General features: G+C 31.0%; 1 protein-coding gene across 1 annotated transcript; it reads right to left on the reverse strand.

The window, feature by feature from the left end:
* Positions 1–1,919: 1,919 nt before the first annotated feature.
* On the reverse strand, positions 1,920–9,710 carry LOC140452110 (uncharacterized). The gene is made up of 3 exons (XM_072546180.1): positions 9,506–9,710; positions 8,692–8,751; positions 1,920–4,696 (listed from the first exon to the last, which is right to left on the reverse strand). Exons 1-3 carry the CDS (start codon positions 9,605–9,607, stop codon positions 4,325–4,327), a joined length of 534 nt encoding a protein of 177 aa, XP_072402281.1. The 5' UTR covers positions 9,608–9,710; the 3' UTR covers positions 1,920–4,324.
* Between the last annotated feature and the right edge of the window lie 942 nt (positions 9,711–10,652).

Genomic DNA, 10,652 nt, shown 5'->3' on the forward strand with positions numbered 1-10,652 from the left:
CAGAGATCTATAGAAGAAAAATTCAAATGTGTACTAGTGCCTAATAGGTAGGAGCAATTCCTTCGAATATAATGATATTCTTCGAAGTTTTTTAGTCTAGGAAGCTTGGATATTTTGGAATTGGTTTCTTATAAGCATATGATCTCAGGTTGTTGTTCTGACCCTAGTAGTTAGATTATTCCTAAGCGGGGAAGGAAACCATCCCATTCCACTGAAAGTGAGTCTTGGCTAGCAGGAGGTCGGGGATAATTGAGAGAGTAAACAAAGTACATCGATTCCCAGTGACTTTGTTCAAGTTTATTTTATTGTTTGGTTGCAAATGATTAATACAGTGAACGCCGGTTTTGCCCATTATATGAAGGTGATCAATAGATTCTAAGACTTTGCACAAAATAAAAGAAAATATTTTTTTAAATCGTTCCATCTTGCTCTCAAAAGCTGTGCATCGATGCGATTTTCACCTCATCCGTTTGCTAGTTAATTTATTCAGATGACCTTTAAACAGTTTTTTAGTAGCAATTAAATTTTACTGGACCTTCACGTTTCCTAGGTTCCTTATTTTAGAGTTCCCCAATTTTCTATCAGTTATTCTCTTCTCTTGTTTTTAAATAATTTATATTATTATAATGATCCTTCACTTTTGTTTATTGTTTGTTTTTATCCTAAAAGCCAAAATAGTTACAACTAGCTACATTTTCACATCAAACTTATCCCTGTACCAAAGGATTCTAGTGAATAGTCCTGGTTTATTAGTAGATATAAGTTCACGATACTTCCAAGCACATTACCACTCCAATATAACAAATTGTCTTATGCCCTAAACAGTTTCTAATAAGCACTATTGTATTTTAAACGCAGAATTAATGATTAAATTCAATGCGACGTGTTTTCTGGCTTGCAAAATGGTCACTGCCGAGTTAATTGGTCTTCTAACATCGTATTTCGCAGAAATGTTTTTTTTCCTCTTTAGAGTTGAAAAGGATTTTCTGCTTCTACTGTTGTTATAGGAGTTAAGCATCCAATGTTAATAAATTTTATGGACTCTGAATGAAAACAAATTTGTAAGATTGTTTTCAACAAAGATCTCAAGCAATGGCACAAGACTAGTCGCCGTTCCAAAGTCAGTACATACTAGCGAATAGTACACATAACTCGGATTTTAATTTGGTGGCACCTACAAATGGATAATGTTGCAAAGCAATCTTCAGTTTTTCTTCGGAAAAGTAATGTATCCAGGAAATAATTTGGGATCGAATAGTGCCGCAAGAGTTAAATGGGCCGTGAATGAAAGTAGATCCTCATTAGTGACCCTTATTAGATCACAAATTTCCTTCGCCGCCACGATTTTATTTTCCTGGGTTCGTTTCCTTTTTCTAGCCGAAAAGCTTGGACTGTTGTCGTCAATTATTATCTTATCTCTGATAATTTCAATTTGATTTTTAAATTCTTGCAGGGTCTACAGCTCTTATTTGCAGTTGATTATAAAGAATCTCAACGTGCGGCATAATGTTATTAAAGAAATTTAGCAAGTAAAAAACATTTCGTTTTTTAATAACATAGGTAAGCCCGAAGCTTGTTGAACGGTTTGAGTATCATGTTCCTTTTCAATGATTTCTTCAAAACATTGCATGAGATCATCTTTGTGACTGAAGATGGTGATTACAGCTCGGCTGTTGAATGTCCAACGAGTATCCGATCCCCCGGGAGGCGTTTCTTTGGAACATTGTTCAATACAGTGGATTTCAAAACGGTGTAATTAGTAGTAACTAACTACACCGTTATAGATAGAACATATAAGAATTTGTAAGGTACTAACCACGTAGTCAGTACCTTACAAATGCTTCTATATTCTATCTTATGAACTCAGAATAAACTAGCAAACAATTAGTGTGTGTAGGAATATAAATAAAAGAACAAAATTACAAAACAGTTTTATTTTTGAAATAATATCACATATTGTTTGTAAACAAAACACAAAATACCTAGTTATGCCATTGACCACACATTTTAGAACATTGAAGCTTATATACATATATAGAGGGTGTTCAATTAAGTTGGCATCATATGGAAAACTTTTTTATTTTTAGTTTTATGAAACAAAAATTCTTTATAAAAAGTTCTGAATGATCTAAAACCTAGAGTGTAATCATTAGATATTCAATTTTTTTAGTCATATATGAGGTTTGTCAAAAAATATGAATTTTATGTAAGAGTTAATATGCACGATTAATATTTTTTTACAAACCGCGTATATAACTGAAAAAATTGAATATTTGATGATTGTATTTTAGGGTTTAGAACATATAGAACTTTTTATAAAGAATACCTGTTTTCATAATATTAAAAATAAAAGTTTCCCATATGGTGCAGACTTAATTGAACACACTGCATATAAAACGAAAGATGCATTGAACTTTTACTACTCAGAATTTTAGAAACAAAGATTAAAGTAATCAAGCAATCACGTTCAAGTAAAGGCAGAATATCGGCGTCAGTAAAAGCAAGAAACAGTGACAGTAAATAACAAATATCAGTACTAGCCAATGCTAGAAAAATTAAAGAAAAGATTATCTTCTTATAAAATGTGAGGCAAAATTTGCATAACCAAAATAATAAAATTTATAGAACCGGTAGGTAACAGGTTAACAATGTTCTAAATATTTATTTCCAGGTAATGTTTTATTTTACCACACCAAGGGCTAAAATTAAAAAAAAAATGCCACAGAAAGTGGAAACATTAAATTTTTACTATACACTGAATAATATTTAAATTAAAGTTCCTTTCTGTAGCAACTTTTTATCTGCTGAGTTTTTGATATATTTTTCACAAATGAGTCAAATGAAATAGTAATGAATTAGAAATAAAGAGTTTGTGGTAAACAATTTCCAATTATATCTTTATATTTGATATTTTTAATGCATTATCTACATATCTGTAATATTATGTAAGAAAAGTCATCAATACGCTTTGCTCGAACATATAATTAAATCCAGAATGAAAATAAGGTTACACCTGGGAAAGTAGAATTTTGAAAATACTTTTAAAGATGTGATTATATATTTGAGACCATTTTATTTTGTAGTTGATTTACTCACCGCTTTTTTTTTTCTTATTAACTAAATAGTTGGCTCAGATAATTTCATAAGAATCCCCAAACACAGTGGACAAAATCATTTTTGTCTGAAACGGCTTGTGATTAGTTCCAAAGTGGTGCAAATGGTAAGGATATGAAATAAACCAAGCAACAAAAATTTAAATAAAAGAGAACACCTTTTATGGGACCGGAACTCTTTTTCGGAATTAGTAACAGCTTAATGATAGAAAACATAGAAAGAGACATATCTGGCAAAATGTCCAAACATAAAGATTTACATGGAATGAGATTATCATAAAAGGATCACATTAGTTTAAACAAAAAGGGGCCACTTACACGTTTTAAAAGAAAACTTACACCGGCACACAAAGGCACAGTGAACTGTGAAAAACCTGAAAACGTTCAATGTAGTAGATGTGGCAGAATGGAGATTATATAATGTGGAAGATGAAACTGTTGTACCTTAGGAAACTACAGAGGACAATAAGCCAGAGTCAAGACAGAGTAGAGGAGTTACCTAAAATAAAGCCTCGGAATATACTAAACTTCCTGTGAGGAATAGGACTGCGTGAGCTGCTCTTATGACTGAGAAGTCTTTAGATAAATCAAGAAAAAGGAGTCGGTCACCATACATCTTTAGGTTGCAGTGTGACTTTTCACCCAAAAATCCTATGTAACTGACTATTAAAATGAATAAATAGTACATATCTACTATTTCACTAAGCACATTGTAAAATTGATACATTTATTGAAACACAAATTTTCCATGTCGATTTATAAGTCATAATTACAAATACGATGTATTACCACATCATTTATGATAGGTGGAGTTACACAAAAACCAACTAAACTGAAATAAACAAGTAATTTTTTTATTTGAAATGATTCAGAAATTTAGTTAAGCAATTAAGTCATTTTAAAAAATTACAATTCAGTTATTAGAAACTGAATTAATACATATGTTTATATCTAGACCAATTATTACTGTTCTTCAAACTTGGAGAAGAATAATACGCAGAAATATATCATCATACCGGTACCACGCTGAACAAGAAATAAAGTATATCACAACTCGTTTGTACAATAATTAAAATAAAAATGAAGTTGGTAATACTTTAGCTACCTTAGCCAGTTCTCTAAATTTTTATAAATAGTAACATTACATACTAATAGTCTACATAATAAGAAAACAAATTGAAAAGATATGTTAATAAGCCTAGAAATCACATTTACTTCGCAAACTCTGACTCGAGAGATGTAGCACAAACTCCGCAAATGTCACCTTCGGCATTTTCACGCAGGCATACTTTGCAGACAGGCAACAGTCTATTTACAATGTCGTGAGTTTGACTCTGCACCTCCAATTCGTACTTAGCTGCTTCATCTTGCAAATTTATTTGAGCTAATTCTCTTTCAATGTCATTGAGCACGTCATTTACATCAACATCTGTCATAAGACTGGCTGCTTCGAGGTCAGATTCTAAAATTGTTTTTAGATGTGATATAGATGTATAATTCATGAGTTCTCCGTAGTTTTCGACTATCTGGCGAAAACGATCAACACTTCTACTGCGGTTAATTCTAAGGCGTTTGTAAAATGTCTAAAACACACAAAATTAAAAATTAATTTTAAAATATTAACATATCTACAATTTTCTATAATTGTAAAGGTCCTGTTAAAAATAATATAAAATGGGTAAAACAATCAGCCTTCAATAAATTACTAGAATGCATCAACCTGAACTCACTTCATAATCCATCAAATAGAACACTTTACAATAAAACTGGAATAGAACTTATATAAATGAGAGAGTCAATAATTTGTTTAAATTTTTTTCTATTAAAGGAAAAAATATGCAATTGATTGAGCCTCACATTATGAAGAAATCTTCTATACATCAAGACAATTTCATGGTTGTAACTTAGTCTGACAATATTGTAATTACTATTTTTTTTTTAATTATTGTATTATATTTAGCCTTAAAGAGTTTTATTTCTAGCAGCCATAGAGTTAAAATCGTTGAATAGTGTCTCGTGAATTTAAACAATAAACTTTTACACAATAAACAAACTTTTTAAACAATAAACAATTAAACGTTGAACGGTTCTTACAGTAAACACAAATGTAAGTAGACAAACTTAATTTTTAAACAAGAAGTATAAATTGCATTTCAAAAATTCTAACAAAAAATGAAATTAGTCATTCAAATTAACGCGTTGTAACTGGTCGAAAATACTCGAAATCACGTACTAATCGTGAATTCTCGGAAATTTTGGAATCAATCATTGGCGGCACGTAAGAAAATATGTTTCCTTGTTGATCACTTTATATTGTAACAATAGAATATAATATTTCTGTTTATAATAATAAAAATAATAAATTGGATCTAGTTTATAAAATAGAAAAGTAAACAGAGAGAAAGGCAATTATCAAGATTCGAAGTTTATTATTGACAAAAATTTAATTCTCTTGAGTGTCAAAATAACTGAGTTGGAATTTTTAATGCTCTAATTTCAAAAATGTCTTATTTTTTTAATAGTAATTTTTTTTAAATCGCCCGACTGACAGTAAACGATTAGGTGATCATTTAGATCAGGATATTGTAGACTCAAGACACCAATCGAATATAATAAACGTCCGCAGCGTCAGGAGAGGAGCAAATGCAGATTCTGATCATTACTGGAGAAGCAGCTCAAGAATTACTAGGCATGGAAGGTAAACAAATAATAACAAGAATGAGTAACTGGTTTGACAAAGAATGTCAGATTATAACAGAAAGAAAAAACAGATCATATTTACTGATGCAACAGGGGCACAGAATGTGACAAGCAGAGGAATATAAATAACTATGTAAAGAAGAAAAGAAAATCCACTGCAGAAAGAAGAGAGAAAATATGAACAAAAAACTTTGAGAACTAAGTAAGCCAACAGAGACAATAAAATTTTACCAGAAACGGAACAAAAGCAGAAAAAAATTCAAACAATAGAAGTGAAGAGATAAAGAGGGTAATAAATTGTCAGAACAGCAAGAAAATCTAAGAAGATGGAATTCCTGATTGTGACCGAAAATGTTTTAGATTTTATTAATATATTAGATGTGCGTTTGTAATACTCCATTAAAAATTTTCTATTGCTTTTAATTATGTGTTTTAGTATGCCATACGCTAAATAAAAAATAAATTCTTCGAAATTTTTTTTAAAATACTTTGACTTGATCTTAGTGACTTGACTGACTATGACTTATCAATACACCAATTTTTTTTCATTATTTTTAAGCTTAATTTAAATTCGCTAATCAAGCTATCGCAAATGCATGATTCAAGACTTCCCTTTTATTTCTTTTCTCTGTCAGCTTCAACTTACTTTAGTAAATAAGGACAGATACAACTGGTTCTCACAGATTAAAGAATATTTCCAAATATTACAATTATGAAATATCTTGGGAGAGAAACATTCCTAACTATTAACATACATTTATCTACAAATACCAGAGTACAGCAATATCTAGAATTTTAAATTCCCATAAAAATACATTTGAACCATGGCACAGCTTAGAACATCTAATTGCTATGTGTTTGTCCTATCTGCAACACAAATAAGTTGGAAACTCTTGAACATTTACTATTTGAATGCCCCATTAACAGTTCAATGAAGCCAGTTAATACAACCCCTCTTAACAATTGTACTGACCTTACTGGTTGTCTTAATCATGTCACTATAACATTTGTAAAAGCAACTTCAATATAATTTTGGAATATTCTAAAGAGTTTTCAACAGTATTGAAAAATATCACAAATGTAGGTCAGTTTCAGCTTACAAGCGAAGCAATAACATCTCCAGAAGATGCAACACCTAGTGTTGGCGAAACATCAAAAACTAATCTCAGAAGACAACAGCCTAACAGCCTGAACAAACAGTTTAACAAGTTAGACGAGGGCCGTGAAAGCCTAACGCATTTTATCAACACAAATATAGTTAATGAGTAATCAATTAGTGATAGCTATTAAGTTATTCACAATAGAATACATAAGAAATTAAATGAAGGCATAAGGAATACACAAATGGGATTTAGGAAAGGTCTGGGAAATGCACTATTTGCAGTGAATGTTCTTTCGCAGAGATGCCTACATATGAATCAGGAAGTATATGCCTGTTTCATTGATTTAAGAAGGCATTTGACAAAGTACAGCATAGTCGACTCAAACAATTTTTTTTAAATAAAACCATAAGACAGTAGAGACATTAGAATTATATCTAACCTATATTGGAATCACACAGGTACAGTGAAATTTAAAATGAACTGACTGAGGATATCTAGTTTTGCAGTGGGATGCGCCAAGGGAGTACTTTATCAGCATTGTTGTTTAATTTATACAGTGAAGCCATCTCAGAATAAGCGTTGACCTAAGTCAATGAGGGCCTAATAATAAACAGTGAGCCACTTAATAACATAAGATATGCTGATGACACCATCCTTCTGGCGAGAAGAACTTGAAGAACTGCAACACCTTGCTCAACAACTAAATATATATTGCAACAATTATGGACTAAAAATAAATTTGAAGTTCATAGTATTTACAAAAGCACAAAACATGAAAGTTAAGCTAGTACTAGACAAAACAGAAATTGAACAAATATCTTCATACAAATACCTTGGAGCATGGATCACAGAAGATATTGATCAAACAAAAGAAATAAGATGCCATATTGAAATTGCATGTACATTTAACAGAATGAGTAAACTTTTCTGTAATTGTAATATCAATATAACACTCCGGACAAGAATACTCCGACGTTATATTTTCTCCACCCTTTTGTATGGGGTTGAGGCCTGGACACTGAAACAATCTAATATTAAAAACCTGGAAACATTTGGAATACCAACAATGGTGTTACCAGCGTATTCTAAAAATATCATGAATGGGTAGCAAAACAAATGCACAAGTTCTCGAAAAACTAGCAAAACAATATGAAGTTTTAAATTCCATAAAAATCAGGAAGTTGGAATACTTGGGGCACATCATGAGGGATGAAAAATATGAACTATTAAGGAATATATAATGCTTGGCAAAATCAAAGGCTGAAGAAGAGTAGGAAGATGTAAAATCTCGTGGCTACACAATCTCTGTGAATGGTTTGAATGCAGTTCAATTGAACTATTCAGGAGCGTAACCAACAAAATTATAATTGCCAGAATGATTTCCAATCTCTGATAGGAGCGGAACTAGAAGAAGAAGATTAAGTTATAATATACTGACAATATCAAATTTTAATATTTAATAACATCCAATTTCTTTGTGTGCCAGTAAAATTGAAAATTTTACTGGAAACTCTCAGGCCCTCAATTGTATAACTGGCAATACTGTTTTTATTGTTGTAAGTTCTGGGTTATCATAAAAATCCTTTTCTCTCTAGTTCCATCTCTCATTATGGAGTATTGGGCACTTATGCATTTCTTGGCCAAAAGTGTAAGATTGCTGACTGGCTGGGTCAACACATATAATAAAAATAAGTATAATCAAATTAACTCTTAATATTATATACCCATAAAATTCAACTAAAAACACTAATTTTTAAAATTCAGTTGATTCTTACCTCTCTTGATTGTCTTATTACAATATCAGGTGGTACTCGGAGCCTCATATTCATGCATTTCTAAAAAAGAAATAAAGTTTAAATTACTTTATCATTATTATTTAAAATATTGTCAGATTTATACTGAGTCATTTTCAATACTCACATAATAAATTATAAAAAAGTATTAATCTCAATAAAACTCTTCCGAATTGTTGGAAGTTTTATTTTATTATATATAAGAAAAGAATGTACCTACACCTGCGAGAACTATTTGAGGCAACTAAAGAAAAGAACTCAGCATTCTCTTGTTACAATATATAGAAAATATGTAGTTTTAAAATTTTATATGCCAAGTAATAGTTACAGTTTACTTTTAATATTTAATGAGCTTTGCAAACTGTACATTTCAAAATAAGCAATAAATTTTCTATATTTTTCAAAAACTATGAGTATAAATTTAAAGTGGTCTCACAGCATTTAATTGTGACAGCCCTAGCTCAGTGGCTATGTTACTGGCTTAACAAGCTTTACTTTAGCATTTAATTGTATATAGAAAGTATTCCAAATTGTTAAAATTATGGTTATATTGGAAATTTATTGTCACAAACCGGTAAATCAGAGATTAAACTAGATGTTAGAGGGAAAAACAGCAAGCCGGAAAGCCAGTGTAAAAGTGGGCACCGAGAAATATAAATAGTATGTGTGGATGTAACATTCTTATTATTTTAAAATACCATATTGAAACGACAAAAATCTCTTTACTTTTGGTATAGTAGTTTTGAATTAAATTGTTTGTGTTTATTTGTGTATGAGGTTAGAAAATAAATCTTACGCTTCTCTCTTCTAGTGATGAAATCAACGATGGAGTTGAACCAGTCAATTTATTATGTCTTTGAAACAGCCTAAAGGCTTTGTCTGTCTGATTATCGCACATTACTTATTTTAAAAGCTAAACGATAATAAATTTCAAAAAATACTTCTCCCTATTTTCATATAATAATCTTTAACGTATTAACATTCTTTAATGCTCATTTGACATGTTGTCAACTGTCATCATTATATTGTGATCGTGCTCGTGGTCAAATTTCGATAGCATTTACAGTCAGCTTTTAATAAATTAATACATTTTTAAAATGTTTACTACATTATTTATCTGAAATGTCAGTTGATGTAATGGTACATTGTTTCCAGGTTCATAAAGCACGATAAACGGAAAAGAAAAGGGCGAGAATGGAAGATAAACCCGAAATAGTTAGGTACAAGAGAGGATATGTTCATAGGGGTAGGGAATGTAAGAATCCTTTACGAAACTGGCAAATTGGAGCAAGTAAGCGAAGAGATTGATAAGTACAAGTTAGATATTGTTGGAGTAAGCGAAATACGACGAAATGGCAGTGGATCAACCAAACGAGTTGGAGACCAACAACTACCCAACTACTGATATATTCAGGGAACCCAAACGTATATGATAAACACGAAAAGGGAGTGGCAATACTGCTAACGCAAAAGGGAAGAAAGGCTCTAAAATGATGGGAGTGGGAGCCAGTATCATAAAGGATTATTTAAGCGAGACTGAAGGTGAGATACTATAACATAATGGTAGTACTTAAATGTAGAAATGAGAAGGAACATTTGTATTAACAACTACAAGCAATGTATAATATAATTAATGATGAATATAGAAGAGTTGAAAATAATAATCATATTATTATTAGAACAAGAACTAAATAGACTACATAACAATTTAATATAAATGGAGAAGCTGGAGCTTTAAGAGGTACTTGGGGTCAGACCACATGCTAGTCAGAGTGGGATTAAAAATGAAATTAGCCAGAGAGGCCACCTGAAACGAAATACAAGGCAAAAAACGGAGAAGTAAAAAACAAGCCAGAAAAAATAAAAGAAACTATCTATATCAGAGAAAGTAGTGCAAGAAAACGATCTACGAACACAATATACAATCATACGAAACCTAACAG

The sequence above is a fragment of the Diabrotica undecimpunctata genome, chromosome 10 (genome assembly GCF_040954645.1).
Source record: "Diabrotica undecimpunctata isolate CICGRU chromosome 10, icDiaUnde3, whole genome shotgun sequence".
In the NCBI taxonomy this organism is placed as follows: domain Eukaryota; kingdom Metazoa; phylum Arthropoda; class Insecta; order Coleoptera; family Chrysomelidae; genus Diabrotica; species Diabrotica undecimpunctata.